This window comes from Dreissena polymorpha, chromosome 16 (genome assembly GCF_020536995.1).
Source record: "Dreissena polymorpha isolate Duluth1 chromosome 16, UMN_Dpol_1.0, whole genome shotgun sequence".
Lineage (NCBI taxonomy): Eukaryota > Metazoa > Mollusca > Bivalvia > Myida > Dreissenidae > Dreissena > Dreissena polymorpha.
Window position 1 is genome coordinate 7734388 of NC_068370.1, and position 17604 is coordinate 7751991.

Consider the following 17604-nt stretch of genomic DNA (forward strand, 5'->3'; position numbering starts at 1 on the left):
CTGCTGCTACTTCTGCTACTACTGCTACTACTGCTACTCCTGCTACTGCTGCTACTGCTGTTACTCCTTCTACTGCTGGTACTGCTACTACTACTGCGACTACTACTGCTGCTACTGCTGGTGCTGCTGCTGCTGCTACTACTACTATTACTACTACAACTACTAATACTGCTACTGCTGCTGCTACTGCCGCTACTGCTGCTAGTGCTACTGCTTGTACTGCAGCTACTAATACTGCTACAACAACTACTACTACTGCTACTGCTGCTGCCGCTACTGCTGCTACTGATGCTGCTGCTACTGCTGCTTCTGCTACTTCTGCAGCTACTACTTCTACTACTACAACTTCTAATACTGCTACTGCTGCTGCTACTGCCGCTACTGCTGATTGGTCTACTGCTGCTGCTGCTGCTACTGCCGCTACTGCAGATACTACTACTACTACAACAACTACTACTACTGCTACTGCTGCTGCAGCAGCTACTACTGCTTCTGATGCTGCTGCTACTGATGCTACTTTTACTGCTGCTTCTGCTTCTACTGCAGCTACTACTACTACTACTACAACTACTAATACTGCTACTGCTGCTGCAACTGCCGCTACTGCCTTTTAGTCTACTGCTGCTGCTGCTGCTACTGATTGTACTGCAGCTACTAATGAGTTGTTCTGAGTCCCATGCATGCTATGCGATAAATGTCGATTCGTGTTTGCCGTTATACTTTCTTGTGGTGACGACATGACGGGGTATGTTGCAGCATGCGTCGGGTACAAACGTGTTGTCATGGGAGACGGGATGTTGTAATACGGAGCGAATGATGTTGGAGCCATTGTTGGCGAGATCTGTCTGGGAGTTAGCTGGTTCAACGTCATTTGCTTTTGAGTGCTGTTGTTTGGACTTAATGTTCCAGTCTGCATCCAAGGATGGTACATATAACCGCTGTTCTGCGGCAAAGGCATGCCTGGAAAGTTGCTGCACATGGGTACGTACGGATGTATCTGTGATGGTACCGGCGTCGTATGCAGCAAGTGTGACTGAGTCGAGTTGTTCATGTTCTCCACTCGCCTGCGCCACCTGGCGCGCTTGTTCTGGAACCAGATCTTAATGTTGGTATCCTTGACGCCGAAGTCCTTGGCAATGTTCTCTATCATATCCGAGTCAGGGTACGGATTCTCATGGAAGATTTTCATCAGCGTCTTCAGCTGCTCCTTCGTGTACTTGGTTCTCGCACCTTTTTGAGACTTCCCGTCCGATTCCTTATCGCTAGTGTGAGCTGACTCGGCCTCTTTTGGGGGCGATCCGCTGGTGGAACCAGATAAACGCTCAGACCCGGAAGGGGAACTTGTTGAGCTTCCAGTATTGACTGACGCGGGTGACAGAGAATCCAGTGACGTCATCGAGCAGTCTGTTGCGCTTGCTGTACTCTCACGCTCTTCAACATACGCTAGTGTAGTTCCGATTCCGGAATCCGGAGTAGACACGGGCGATAAGAAACTCTCTAAAGAGAATGGGATTATGAACTTAACCGGAGATTTTTGACGCCCTATTGCTTCATAATTTTCTATTTCTGGGACTTTCTTGACGACTAATCGGCTGATCGGCATGCTATATGGATGGTAGCGTACCGCGCGTGAACTCGTGTTGTTGGTCTCGTCTTGAAATCGAGGCTGATACATGCCCGTTGTATGGAAATCATCGTCAAATGTGTTCAATGTGGGTTTTGTCGTCGGTAGAGTGATATTCGTGGACAACTTCTAAAAATATGAAGATGTAGATATGAAATAAATTCAATTTATGTTATAAGAAAGTAAGACAAAGTAACAATTCTTTCTTTACGTGAACAAAGCCAATTGTACAAAGCATACATTGATTGTTGTATGTTAATTATAATAACTAACGATAAACAGGATGGTGATATGTCCTCACGTTTAACTACGTGTACATGTATATACATTAAAGCCAAGTTTATATTTATGTTAATGTATGTTCGAGATTCCAGCCCATGAATGAGCGTAAAAAATCCTTTTTTAAATCAACCAATAAAACCTATGAAAAAAAACTAAATAAAATACAAAGATACTGGTTTCAAATTGATTTAAAATAAAATAGATATTTTTTTCTAGATAAACATTATATGCTCGTTATTTGGAACAAGACAGAGCTATAAGCTAATAAATAATATTTGCCTGCTCAATCATCGTAACTGGTAATGTGCCCACGTCTTGCTAACGAGTTGTAATGTGTCTTTGATAGTTTCTTTTGTTTCAGTTATAAAAAAAAACAATTGATTAGCTTGGGGAGTTATAGCCCTTATATACGAGCTTGGATCTTGGCATGACGAGTGTGACATCGAGTAAATGATGTTTAATTACTCGATGAGTAATCAAGTTCTTCAATTCGGTCGTTAATCGATTGATTGGTAACGCAAGGTGAGCTAAATTCACACTTTGTTCATTTGATTAGTGGCGGGTGATGACAGTTTGGTAACGAGTTCGCTCAAACACTGACATCGTGCCCCGGGTCCAAGCTCGTATATAGGGGCCATAATTCTCCAAGCTAATCATTATCGTGTGATTATTGAAACAATAGCGACTTTCAAGAGATATCATGACCTCGTTAGTGACAGAAGCCAACGCATTTACAAAAACAATGACAGAACAGGTAATTATTACGTCTTCTAATCAACTAATAAAAACCACAAACTATAAAAAAAGCATGCGTTATTTTCGTGTTGCTCTTTGTAAACCAATGTGGACCAATACCACAATGACATTGTCTTAAATGTTTATTCCTCGTATCCTTGTTCCATCTACGATGATTTAATTCATTGTCAGGTTTAATAATTTATAATTGTTACTGACGGTAATACCATTCAATATTATGCTTTGAAAGAGTAACAGTAATATGTGTCACTTCTTAATTGCATTGTTTAAATGATTTCATTTCGATTTAATTGTTTATGATGAACATGTCGACGATAAAAAAATCTAATTAATGTTCGCATTCATATTTTATAGATTCTGCACACGAGATTCACTCTACCGACAACAATCACCAAAGCGAACGTGCTTGGTGATGATTACAAAACGTCCGGCGGATATTTCCCTCGAGAACAAGATGAGACGTACCACAAGAGTTCCCGCTCAGTACGCTACCATCCATATAACATGCCGACCAGCCGCTCGGCTGACAAGGCTTTCTCGAAAATGAATTTTCTAAGTGACGACATGGACCGCCAAGGATCTTCCGTTATCTCCGTATTCCCCGTGCCATCGCCTGAGTTGCCGATAGGTTCCAGAAATGGTTCATTAACAACAACCGTTCCAGAGCGTGAGAGTACACCAAGCGCAACAGACTGCTCGATGACGTCACTGAATTCCTTGTCACCCGCGTCAGTGAATACTGAACGTATAACAAGTACCCCGTCCAGTACAGCGCGTTCGTCTGGTTCCGTCAGCAGCTCGCCACAAACGGACGCCGAGTCAGAATGCAGTGGCGATAAGGAATCGGACAAGAAGTCTAAAAAACCTGCGAGAACCAATTACACGAAAGAGCAGCTACAGTCACTGGTGAAATTTTTTCACGAGAATCCGTACCCTGACTCTGAGATGATGGAGAACATTGCCAAGGATTTCGGCATCAAGGATACAAACATCAAGATCTGGTTCCAGAACAAGCGCGCCAGGTGGCGAAGGCGAGTGGAGAACATAAACAACTCGACGCAGTCAAACATGATGCACATGACGCCGGTACCATCCTCAATACATCCATATGTACCCATGTACAGCAACTTTCCAAGCAGGCTTTCACCACAGAACAACGGTTACATGCACTACCCTTGGATGCAGACGGTAACAACAAGTCCGAACAACAACAGCATGGGACAACATGTTACTTTCAACCAGCTACCTTACAGACAGTCGACTTCAACAGCGTCTCTGACACCATACTCTTCGTATTACCAAACCCCGTCTCCCATGACAACCAGTTGGTGCCCCACCCCTGCTGCAAGATATTCAGTGGCAACGTCATCACAGGACGCAATGACGTCCAACACGTACAGGCAGTTTCCGCATATGGTACCTGGGATTCATTTCAATTCTTATGTTTGTTAAGATTTTTTATAGCTATGTTATCGTGTGTGCTATGGAGATTTTGATTTTAACTGTGTGTACATTTAGAGTCGCATTCAGTACTGTTATTAAATGTCTTAGTAAATACTTTTGATTGATTTATCTGTGTGCGTTGTCTTTTAAAAAGATTCAATACATATCCATTAGGAAGAAATATAAAAGCGGAACCGGCCAAAATACACTAAAAGCATACCAACGTTGTATAAAAATAAATATAAACATCGTGAATAAGTGATTACAAAACTTATTTCACAATATAAAAGTCATATACTGTTTAAATGTAATTATATATTGTCAACAGATAAGCAAATGAATTTGTAACATACGTGTGCAATGCGTTACAGTAATAAAATTATTAGATTCTCGTGTGTAGGTTCGTTTATTATCAAATGCATCATTAAGTGTCTTCTCGCATTGCGAAAGAATTTTTAAGAATCTCACTGAGAATAAATTCTATCACATTTTGCACCTGACATTATCGCATATAACCTTTAATTGAAAGTGTCTGTCTGCCACTCACGTGGAAGAAAGTGGAATTCGAGTTCCAAAGTACAGGCGTTCTGTGATAAGGAAAATTTGCATAATATTAACCCATTTATGCCTTGTGGACTGTCCCATCCGTCTAAATTGGATAAATTTATTTCCAAAATTAGGGATGTCTGGTATATTTATTTCTATATTTGGAATATTTCTTACAGAAATTCCTTCAAGCAAACAGCGCAGAAACTGATGAGACGCCGCATCATGCGGCGTGTGATCTGGGTCTACGCTGTTTGCCAAGGCCTTTTTCTAGACGCTAGGTATAAATGGGTTAAACAGCTTTCTACATATTTATACACGTGTCGCCCCTTTATATCTTAATGCTGAGGCTTGCGAAATGAAAGTTTGATTGTCGTCTGTTTTGGACATATGCACGCGGTAGACATCATTAATTAACATCTGTTTGCATAACAGGTCTGTTCCCTTAGCAAATTTATTGATATCTGAATTCATGTTTGTACAGTTTGGTAAAGAGAGTAAAACTGACTAAACGTTTCGATTTCTATAAACAGACTAGAACTCCGCTAGTTGGATGTGTCGCCTGATGGTAGCATATACCGGTGTTACTTGTTTACTATTATATCGGGGATGGGACATTAATTCTTAATGATGTTACAATGTAAAACTTTTACCCTTTTGTCCTATTTAGTAACATATTGAATAAGCAAAACTTTTTAATGAATGACCAAAATAATTTTGTAATAATATTGTAAATCTAATAACAAACAGACAAAAACACACAGACCTCAATAATTTGTGCTATAATTTGCGAATTCTCTTTAATTTTTAACTGCTATCCACACAGGTTTGTGGTGGCTGTAGTACGTTTCTAATTCACCAAAATCTTTATAAATGTCAAAGATCACAAATATCAAGTCGTTTATAATTATTATTATTAAAAATGTTTAGAGTAAAGCTAGTAGTAGTTATGAACCTTTTTTGGTCGCGGATTTTGAAATCTAAACGCGGACCCTAAATTCAAGGTCACAGTGGTCAAAACTTGTATGAACATGGAAAGGTATTGTCCGGATACACATGCGTACCATATATTAAACAATATCTGAAGGGACACAGACGTTGAGCTTTTTTTGAATCGCGGTCGCAGATTTCGAAACCTGAACGCGGACCCCAAGGTCAAAACTTTCATGCACATGGAAAGGTGTTGTCCAGATACACATGCGTACCAAATATGAAAGCAATATCTGAAGGGACACAGCCGGTATGAGCCTTTTTTGAATCGCAGTCGCAGATTTCGAAACCTGAACGCTGACTTCAAGTTCAAGGTCACATGGGTTAAAAATTGTATGCTCAGGGAAAGGTGTTGTCCAGATACACATGCATAACAAATATGAAAGCAATATCTGAAGGGACACAGTAGTTATGAGCCTTTTTCGAAAAGTGTGAAGCCGCGAACGCCGAAAGTAACACCTATATGTCACCTGCCCATAGTCAGGCGACACAAAAACGAAGCTAGATATTTGTCACCCCCACCCCCGCCGTTTCTTCATTTGTTCAGGAGCAAGTAGCCTATAAATTTGTAAACATTAAGTGATTAAGTGCCTTTATCATCTATACTTCATGATGATGACCTTTACATTTCAAATAAAGCGCTCGAGAAATGTGGAAATAGTTCGCTCCGGAAAAAAATATGCGGACAGACCGACCAACAACACAACCGTCAGACAGAGTGAGTTATTCCAATTCGCAAGGGGTGTAGATAAATGAGCTTGCATAGTTGATAACTATGAGATGTATGCCGGTTATCAATAACAAGATGCCGGTTAACCCATTTATGCCTAGTGGACTCTCACATCCTTCTAAATTGGATCAATTTATTTTCAAAATTAGGAATTTCTAGTATACTTATTTCTATATTAAGAATATTTCTTACAGAAATTCTTTAAAGCAAACAGCGAAGACTCTGATGAGACGCCGCATCATGTGGCGTCTCATCAGGGTCTACGCTGTTTGCCAAGGACTTTTTTCTAGACGCCAGCACGGAGCGTATATTGACTCATCTAGAGTCCGTGACGCTAGGCATAAATGGGTCAATAATAACTAGGAAAAGAAAACCATCATGGTTTGTAAAAATGTACTTCAAATGTAAACATGTTTATAAAATAATGCACCAATCATATCATGGTTTGAGACAATTATTTTAAATAACAGATTGATATCAAATGTAATGGGGTTAAGCATATACAGCATCGAAAATTACACTGAAAAAACAAACAATTCACAACACAATATATGCTGAAAAATTCAGTATAAATACACAAATATAAATGTACGCGGTGAAAGACGTAGTTCCAGCACTCAGCAGTGATATGTACATAAAATACAATATGTGTATCCCTTTCACATGGCACCAGCAACGTTCGAAATTTGTAATATTGACAGTTGATTCAGAATATTCATAACATATTGATATTGCAAATTATGAACTGACCATATTCTACACACAAAAAGATAAACAAAATTTGAGTATACTTAATAACAAAGAAAATGTAGTGAAACAATCCCGAAATCACATAAATCACTGTAGACAACATTCACCTTCAACACAGAACATTTCAAAATAAAATAATACAAAGACTGAAAGACTAGTTTGAATAATATTTATATCAAAAGGAAGATTATAAGTAAAACTAAAGTAAAATATTCATGAAAAAAATCAAGTAAAATTTGGTGTTCATCAACATGAGTATCATAAATACTGGTCATGAAATACAAATACATGTGAATAATAAATAAATGACAGTGTAATAAATAGCCAATGGAATCCTAGTAGAAGTAATAAGACCAGGCAGCTATTGAAAGTTTTTTATCATTCTGTACCCTGTATTCACACATTCCATGAGTAATTCACAATCACATCCCAGACCAATACCATGTGTAATACATTATACTAGATAAAATGAACAATAATTAATACACAAGGCACTTCCGTCGTTTTGCATTCGGCTTACCACCAGTGTCTGGTGTATACGCCTCGGCATCACTACCATTATAACTGCCCAAGTCACCAGCATGGTCTGAATAGGAAATCTCCTCTGCCTTCCGTTTCTCCTGCCCACCTGCGCGCAATACCAGACGACAATCACCGGCCTTCTTCACGTTCCAATAGCGTGTAAGATCGTTTCTGGAGTCGCTATCCTCGGCTAGCTGGTTTGGTACACGCTTGAAGGTCATCTTCATTGCTCCCGTCTGAACGGCATTGTAAGCCACGTGAGGGCTCTGGTCCCGATAGTAGTTTTCTAATGGCAGCAGCATGAAGTGAGGGGAGTTTGTATGGAGGCTCTGATGAAAACTGACACCGCTTGGATGTGAAATGTTACTTGGATATGAAATGTTACTAGGATTAAAAATGTTACTTGGATGTGAAATGTTACTTGGATGTGAAATGTTGCTTGCACGTGAAATGTTGCTTGCATGTGAAATGTTGTTTAAATGTGTAATGTTCTGGGAGAAATTGTTTGCCATAGAATAATTGTATATACTCTGATGATGCATTTTCCTAAAACCCGCTCCCAATGGTTGCCCGTAACTATATTGTTCTTGATAGCTGGGTGGGGTGGGGTAATATGGACGCTGTTGCTGGGGATACTGCAGTGCCATTGTATGTGGCACTTGTTGGATATTACTCAGAGTATTATGCTGGTTTTGTTGTTGAGTCTGCGTAGGTTTAGAATAATAGGATTGAGCCTGGGAGAATGCTGAACACTGGTTTGTGTAGACTCCCAAAGAAGTGTTTGCTGTAGAAAAGGTATTTAAATTGTTACTTATTGTACCAAGCATATGCCCCATTGATACTTGTTGTGAACCATTCTCAGCGGCTTTGAGTTCACTTGTTTTTGGTAATAACATTGGGAGTTGCTTGCTATGGATGTTTTGAGACACAACTGGACCAGAACCAATCGTTGATGACATGCATGTTGTCTTGGGTGCTGGATTTTCTGATCTTTTTGCCTTTGACTTAAGCTTTGTGGCTGTCTTAACAGAAGAATTACCCCTAGAGACTGACCCTTTTCTCTGCCGTTTGGCTGTGGCCACGCCTGGACTGGACAAAGACTGGCTGCTTTCTGCTATGTCATCCAGCTTTATTGTTGACAATGTCTTGCAGTTTCTATGTTCAACATTTGGCTGATTGGAAAATTCTACACGAGTATCAAAGTCTGTTGAAGCACTGTTAGAAACATTGAATACATTGTTTCCAACATTTTGACTTTGCTGTAAAGGTAGTATATGCATATTTTCGCCAGGGTTTATGTATGTATTTGCCCCCAAATTTCCAACCATGGTCCCTGATTGTCTGCCAAGCATCTGACCTGGGGATGCCAAAAGGTCCATGAAAGATCCTGGTGATGTGAACTGGGTTAGAACACTGAGAGGTTGAGACCTCATCCCACTGATAGTAAGTCTATTTGAACTAAACATTGTATTTGCATTATTATCCACAGTATTGTAGACCTGTTGATGTGACGGCTGCATGTCATTCACTTGCATGCTGCTTTGTATCATTCGGTTGATTGTAACCTCATTGGATGATTCATGGCCTATTCCTATAGCTTTTGTCTTCTGCTCACTTACCACTGGTGGTATTTGATCGCTAAAGGTAGGTGTAATCTGAGAACATGTTTTCACAGCTTTTTCATTATGAACAAGTGGAACTGGCTTTGGTATTGCAACTTTCAAATCGTTTTCTATATTTTTCATTCCTTCAATAGCTCGAAAGTCACTGATAAGTACATCTGCTGTACCAGTCACACTACTACACCTGCTAGGTGGCCGACTTGATGTTTTTAAATTTGAAAGACCCTTTATTCTAACACCTTTTTCAGTGACAACAGAGCTCAGGCCACTTTTCACACTCACATTGTCATCATTTATTGCTGAACACATTTTTGAGTCATATGGAACATGACTAGAGCTTTCATTACCAACTCCAGATTTGGATACCCTACTTGGACAATACTTCAGATTGTCGATTGTGCAATCAGAAATGCTAGTTCCACTTTCTGAAAATGTTCCAAATGACTGATTTTCACTAAAAGCATTTCTTTCACTGCATGATTTATGAACAATATCTCCCATATTGAACACACTTTTTTCAAAACCATTTGCTCTTAGCTCAATATATCTATGACTCTCATTGCTTGTTGCTGCAGTATTTGTTTCCGAAACTCGAGTTGACTCTTCAAAGCAGTGCAAAGAGTTTTCAGAATTTATCATTGGATAAAAATCATGATTTGTTATCCATTCAGCTACTTTAGAATTATCTGCACTTTCATCAACGCACTGATCAATTCTGTCCAAGCCACATTTTAATGTATCCTTCCTTTGGTTCCCTTTATTCACTGGTGTGTCTAGATTCTGGGACATCTTATCATTATCTTCTGGAACCAGCCAGTTCCTGATAGTGGAGCCTGAGTTGGCATTATTTTCTTGAATCCTAGCCTGAATATGGGCCATGATCTCTTTGCTAGGGGTGTTGAACAAGCTTTCCTTGTTTCCTGCATTATCGTCTTTTCCGAACAATTTAAAACTTTTAAAACTTTCCAATGCACTAGAGTTATTATTGCTGAGGCCCTGGTTTGACTCTTCAGTGATATTGCTGTAGTCAGGGTTGGACACAGAGTAAACCTTACCCCCAGGAATTGTACCCATACTATTCCCAAACAAACTTCCATTGTCAGACAAACCTTTTGATGTGTTACTTGCAGTGCTTATAGGCCTATTCAGACTATCACTGAGGGGTTTTATCATGTCTGTTAATGGAAATTGAAGAGTTTGGCTTTCTGAAAGTTCACATTGACTTGATGATATAATTTTTGTATGAATACTAGGTTGAATCCCTGAATTTCTTAATAAATTAGCTTTTGCAAGCGCTGCTTTTTCACATTGATCACTGGTAAAACTTTGTCCTTTAACACTGGAGTGGGTGCTACTACCACAAAATTTATCTGTGTTAGTCACAGACGATCTTGTGGCCATCAACTCTCTGTTCTGGCTACTCCTACTAGCTGACCTCTGACTGTTCAACATGTTCAGGGCCTCATGTATGCCAACATCGCTGAAAGAGGCTGCAGAAGAAAATGTACACGAATTTCTACCAGTTTGATTTGGCTTAGACCTCGTGGGATTAGAGCAAACACTGACTGGATTCCATCCAAACTGCACAGTGGAAGATGCAACCGTGCCCTGACTGGCAAAGATTACAGTAGGACATGTTCCAAGACTTGAGCGAATGTCTTTATGTGATCTAGAATGTTCCTGAATTAGCTCTGTTTCATCGATGCTGCTTTGTGAAGCAGCAACTTGATGACTCCCAAGATTCACAATTTTGCGGCTGTCACAAGCATCTGTTAGCTTTGACACTTCTTCGTCTACAAGCTCATCCTGACTTTTACCAAAAGAATCGTTCAACACACTGTCAAGCACATTGTCAAAAGAGATCTCTTTGAAACATAACCTATTTGTGTGATCACTTCTTGACTTGGAAGCAGAGTGTCCAGATTTGCCTTCGATGTTTATTTGAAATTCTGTACTCATAGACCTCTCACCTTGCAACAGTTCTTGTACACTGTCTACCATCTTGTTATGGGCTAGTACTACAACCTGTCTATTTGATAACTGATTTTCTGTCACTGAACTATGCATGGAAAAGCCGCTTTCAGATAAATTAGTCATGGGTTTGTTCTCGATACCATTTGAAAGAGCAGTTTTATCACAACAGTTTGAAATATTTAATTGTAAACAAATTCGTTCTCCAAAGTTTCCTAATGCCATATCAGCGTCTGCATAAGTCTGGTTTTTATTGTTACAGACTTCACTATCGTAGTCAATTTGCAGACCAAAACTACTTACAAAATTTGAGAAGTTTGGCAGCTGTTCTGCAATATCATTCAAAGTTTTAAAGTTCTCCACAGCCATAATGAATTCTTTGTGTTTCTCGCTGTTTATGTGCTCTCTCAGAGTACACTTGTACCAGTGATCACATGACTCACAGTAGCCACCCCTAAGAGCACCAGCTCCAGCAGTTTTCTTCTTTGCCTGATTGTTGTCACTTTTCTTATTTAAAGGCACTCCCACATCAAAAGGCGAATCGGTCCCAGAATACGAAATAACAGGAAACACGTCAAACTGTTTCCACAATGGCCGATACTGCACCTCTTCATCCTCCACTTTGAGGTAACACTCAGGGTTATTCTCCTTGTCATTCTCCCATGAGATATATGCCATTCCATTGCTGGGATCATTTTTGTCTGCCACTTTGTCCTCACGCAGCTTAGCCAGGTGTTTGGCAGTGCTTCTTAGGAATTGGGAGACTGACTCTGTCTTGATATCGAGGCTGGCTGCATTCTGGAGAACAGCTGAAGAGTTGTTCAAGGGAGACAATTCTTGACCTGCGTTGGCTGCAGACGCCTTCAATAACAGGGCATGCCCTGAAACAGATTGGCATGGATGAGACCACAGTGAGATACAAGATGCAGACAAGAGAATTGGATGGCACCTGAACAATAATATTTTACTGTAATAAGAAAGACTTAGAGGCTGGCAGTCTGAAGCACAATTCCATGATTTATGCTGAGTTCTCCTACACTTTTTGACGTATAACATTCAATAAAGAGGATTGTTCCTCTTAATAAGAAGCTATGCATGTGCAAATTTAGTCATCATATGTTAAAAATAACAAAGTAATGTACAGTAGTATTTATGTGAAATAAATGACTAGTCCTTACAAGTAAATTTGTTTGTTCATCTTCCTCAATATTGTAATACAGCTACTTCTTTGAACCCATGGTTCATTAAATTACTCTTATTGGACCTCTGGACCTCAAAGGGATTTGCATCACTTGTAAGTGGATATATAACCAGGGTTAGCGCTGGCCCAAATTTTCTTTGAGGTAACCAGTTTTCATTTTTCGGTGCACGAAAACTGGTTTTAAAATAATAATATATACTATCAACTTGTTTATATTTCTTTTAATGACAACAAGGGCATATCACATATAATAATATAACATACAGTTTTCAATAAAAAATTAAACAGTGGTTTTGATTGTCCCAAATTTGAAATCCTGAAAATTAGGCCAGGGGTCTTGGAACCGCAGCCGCAGATACCCAACAGGAATAAAGAGCAGAGCCCCCCACCCCACGCACAGGTTTTGGGCACGTGGCCAAGTCACTTTAACACTATCAATATGTCATAAAACAACATTTTTCATCATTTTGACACACACAAGAATCTGAGAGCCCTTACTAATTGTTCTTTTTTATAGTCTTTCCAATTGCAATATCAGGGGAATACAATTCCAAATATTGTAAGCCACACTGTCCGTATCACCGCATTTTTTGTACGTGTTTTGCACATGAAATAAAATATGCATATCGTTTGACTGCAGAAAATAAAAACCAGTAACCTAGCAAATACATTATTAATATACAATTTGGTTGACATATTGCTTCACAATAGCTTAGTTTGTGGGTAAAAAAGAACTTAATGATCACCTTTAAATTTCAAACAATAATCTGCAGAAAGGTGTAATATCATCGACATTGAACTAATTATTTAATAATCATCCTTTAATTCAGATTGATAGTCGGTAGAAAGGTGTCAAGTGATCAGCTTTGAAATAATTTATTTATTGTTACGCTTCTTTTCATTAAATTTTTGTTTATCTTATAATAGGATGTTTGCCATCGGCCGCTGTATTGTTGGCAGACGACAATATCAACTGTGTATTCCAGGTATACAGTGTCTGCGCATGAATGACCCAATATTATGTTTGAGCGAATTCAATGTTGATTGGCCGGCTACCACGTTTGCTTCAATAACAATAAGCTAAAGGTCAAGCGATGTCTCATGTTCTGGTAGACCCGTTTTTGTTTATTGTTTAAATTGCAAACACTTACACTGAAACAAAGAGAACAATATAGAACACCAGTCTGGATTTAAATGGCGGATGTTATACGATTAAATTTTACGAGATTTTAGCATTTTCGCAAATGATATTTTTCTTGAGCCAAATTCTCAATATTTTCTCAAATGGCTCAAATTACGAAACAACAGCGCGAGCCCTGATAACTATGCATAATTTCACCCAGACGTCCATTAACAGAAGCGCTGGTCTTCGTATCAAGCTGTATTACATGTAGTTGAACTGTGCCAAATACAGCAAAATAAAAACCATCTTAATTTCCAAATGTTAGTAAAAACTTATTATTCTCAATTCAAAGGGCCTGCTCCATTCCTACAAGTTTGAAGAACAAAACAATTATTATTTGTTTAAATGCTAAGTAAGATAACACTCAAACTGGTTTGATAAAAATTGTTGGGATTATTTGCAAAATGACTCAAACCAGCGAGTTTTTTCCTTCTTTATAAATTACTGGAACACAGCACTTTCCCAATAAGTAAAAAAAACTACAAATGTCATAATTGCTGTAAAAAAAAAATCCTTATTAAATTTGAAGGTTTCTAAAAAAAAGTATTTTGTTTAATAAAACATTTAGTTAGTTTCACTATGAGTATGAAGTTCTATGGCTTGAACCTAACATTCTATTGACAACTTAACAACATTTAGTTATCAATTTAAAAGTATTTGTGCAGCAAAAAATCAAATACACCAACATACATGCCATAAATTTTCAGACCAATTCCAGGACATTGAGCTCAATTTTCCGGGACTTTTGCCGATTTTCCGGGACAATAATACATATAGCGATATATATATATATATATATATATATATATATATATATATATATATATAGACATATGCATTTTTGGCAAGCATTTTTTCACATCGTAAATTGAGTAAATTACTAATAAATATGTTGTTAGCATCTAAATCGATTTTATGCATCGTTGATTATCACAGGCATTTCATTTATCTTTTCTAAGTTCATGATCTCCATCGTTAATTCGATCTTTATTTGCCATGTTTGCCGAGTCACAATTTATTATTGTTGAACTGATGTAAGCGGCAGGTGCGCCTAGCAACGTACAGTCGTATAATATATCCGCCTAATAGACGATTCGCATTTTGTTTTATTAGTTACGTTACAGTAATTGTTTCAATAATTAATTATCTAAAAGACGATAAAGTTACACATTGTTTGTGTGTTTGTTTTTTAATTTAATATCGCGTAAAAATAAATGTTTGATATAACTGAACTATGCATGAAATGCACAATTTCCACGAGGACAACATCGATGTTTTCATCAAAAGTCTCCGAAGTAACGGTCCACGATTTTATCGTGGAGGAGTACACAATACAGACCGATTAGTGTGGCATAACAAAGCCACTGAAATTATAGATCGATAGTGACTTGGGGTTATTCACGCATTACCAATTCACAACCGCAAGAATCTTCAGATGTGTGAACAACTCCATTGCCCTTAACATGCTTAAGCAGATGGAAATTTTAACGTAGCATATTAAAGCCAATTAACAACCACATTAAACAATGCCGCCTTTTCGGTTTGACTGCGAGCGTGAGACAATCGATATGATAACAGGACCCCTGTTAATTGATCGATTTGACATGTAGCGTAGTCACCTATTCGGGTAGGAATTGCCATGGAGACCGTGCGGATTAGTGGGAACACCGACTCGAGGTGCAGTTAAGAATAGTATAAGGTACATGTTTATATGGATTTTGTAAAATCGGGGACATTTGACAGATTTCCGGGACTGCGGGACACGTTCTTCATGTCCGGGACAATTCCGGACCAGGCTTTTTCCGCCCTATGCCACGGGTCCGAAATTCGGCCCCATTCCCAATGCAAATCTGGTTGTTTTTTTCCCAATTGAAAAAAAAATTCCCAATTCCAAAAACACAAAAAAACACAAAAAAATATATTTTTTTTAACCTTCAAATATATAAGTTAACCTGATCCGGTGTAGAAAATAGAAAGTGTTCATAATTAAATTATCTGCTGCCTTGATTTTTTTTTAAAAACTGTAAAATATGTTAATTATTATTTAAGACTTTCCTTATTTTCCTCAAAATCCGGCGCTTCCCGCGATTTTTTTCACCTAAAAAAGGCCAGGCCTTTTCCACAAATTCAGATTAAAAAACCTGCACTTATCACACATGTTCATAATATTTTGTAAAATTTTAATAATAACTTATCAAAATAGTCGTTTTTAACCAGTTAACGGCTTCTTTGAAATGTAAGAAACACTATTTACATGCGATAATTTTTCCCAATTGAGCCAATTTTGCGATTATTCTTTTCTCCCAAAATGGGGGTTTTCACGACGTGAAATTCCCAAAATTCCAGTGTGGCGTTTTCCCAAAATGGAGCGGAAAATGCCTGCGGACTATCCGGGACGTATGGCTTGTATGACACCAATTTCCAAATATGAAGACTTCACGACGCAAAGTTTCACATTTCACAATTTTCCCAATTGGGCTTGTACGGATACTTTACCCAATTGGAAAAAAATCGCTGCAAACCAGTTAACAAATTTAGTTGTTTGTTAAAGAAGTAAACTTGACTTTGAGAGGGGAACTTCAAGGATATTACACAAATACATATTTACTCTTTTAGCAGGGAATAAAGCCGTGTTGTAGTACCAAATAAGTCCTAATAAAATTACTGTCACATTCAGGGAATAGTACTTTTATTTGTTGGTATGTTTAATCAATAGTTTATTAACTATCTATTCGAATATTCAGTTGAACATCGTCGGACTTCGTAACTTACCTCTACTTAACGGAAGATTTTGTTTTGCTGCGTTTTTCCCTGCGCCTGATTGTTCCTTCCTGTCTTTGGCATCAGTAACCAGCAGGTCAACGTCCTTTGAAAGGAAGTTCTCTATGTGTCCACCCAAGTTTTGTATACGTTGAATAACCTTTGTTCTTTGAGCATTTGAACGAACATCGACGTAAAACCTCTTGCCAACGTAAGGCAAGTCGGCAAAACTGAGTGACCTTCTTGCACCAAATCCGCTTGATCTTGTGCTCATTTTCACATAATTATCGTACTAATGGGGCCTTCTTGAAACAATCATATCATCTGCATTGCAAGACGCGGTCACACTTAGTTTTATCAGTGAATTCCAGAAAAATATTCTGATTTGTGTCTTAAATTCGCCGCCATGAGCATTTAAATCAAGCGCCTGATCGAAATGATTTATTATCTAAGCGCCTTGGCGACAATAAGTTTTTTTAACCTTAAGAAAAAAATATAACGGAAAGAATGTCGGTGCAGTTTCTTGATTTAGAGACTTCTTCTTCCGATACAGCACTCCTTCTAAATAGAAGATTGAGTGCCGGCGAGTTCGATATTAACAGTCTATTGTAAAATATTCATCAAAAATAAATAACGTAAAACGGTCTTTCAGATCTAATTGAAACCATAGTTGTCTAAAAACAGCAACATTTATTGTACGAAACATCGAATATACATTTAGTGTTAATGACTAAGTCACTTCCCATTCAATAATTACAATTGTATAATATGACAAAGTTTGTCTTTTTTGGCATTCAACGAAAGCAGTTTCGCAAACACTTGCAGAAGTTTGCCTGGGTGCCTTCGGCGACAGTAAAGCTTTTTTTTATGTCTACAATAAACGCATCGGATTACCAAACTGATTCTGAAAGATTGAGGACTATTGACTCTAGTCTGTATCAGAAGGTAAGGGAGCTGCAATATCCTTGACCAATGATCTATCAATAAACACTTGGTTAGTTGATCTTTTGCTTTGCGAAGGAGCGGAGTAGAATAAAGCTGGCGAATGCAGAGCTAAACATATTCAATCAAAACATATTCAGTGGTGGAATGCTCTTCCAAAAGACTTAAAATTCAAACAGAGCGAATTTCATTTTAAAACAAAACTTAAAACGCATATGTAATACGTTTTTATGTCAAATAAGCTATTTTAGTGCTAGAACTGTGTACGGCGCAATTGAATAA

The 17604-nt window shown here is 38.3% G+C and overlaps 3 protein-coding genes across 3 annotated transcripts; 1 reads left to right on the forward strand and 2 right to left on the reverse strand.

Moving 5' to 3' along the window:
* Nucleotides 1-610: 610 nt before the first annotated feature.
* On the reverse strand, nucleotides 611-1675 carry LOC127862819 (pituitary homeobox 2-like). Its single transcript, XM_052402085.1, has one exon. The coding sequence runs from the start codon at nucleotides 1673-1675 to the stop codon at nucleotides 611-613; it is 1065 nt and encodes a 354-aa protein (XP_052258045.1).
* A 973-nt stretch (nucleotides 1676-2648) lies between these two features.
* LOC127862820 (pituitary homeobox x-like) lies at nucleotides 2649-4114 on the forward strand. The gene is made up of 2 exons (XM_052402086.1): nucleotides 2649-2660; nucleotides 3017-4114. The coding sequence occupies exons 1-2, from the start codon at nucleotides 2649-2651 to the stop codon at nucleotides 4112-4114; spliced, it is 1110 nt and encodes a 369-aa protein (XP_052258046.1).
* Nucleotides 4115-7276: 3162 nt separating this feature from the next.
* On the reverse strand, nucleotides 7277-16800 carry LOC127862849 (uncharacterized). The gene is made up of 2 exons (XM_052402105.1): nucleotides 16393-16800; nucleotides 7277-12117 (listed from the first exon to the last, which is right to left on the reverse strand). Exons 1-2 carry the CDS (start codon nucleotides 16652-16654, stop codon nucleotides 7601-7603), a joined length of 4779 nt encoding a protein of 1592 aa, XP_052258065.1. The 5' UTR covers nucleotides 16655-16800; the 3' UTR covers nucleotides 7277-7600.
* Nucleotides 16801-17604: the final 804 nt, after the last annotated feature.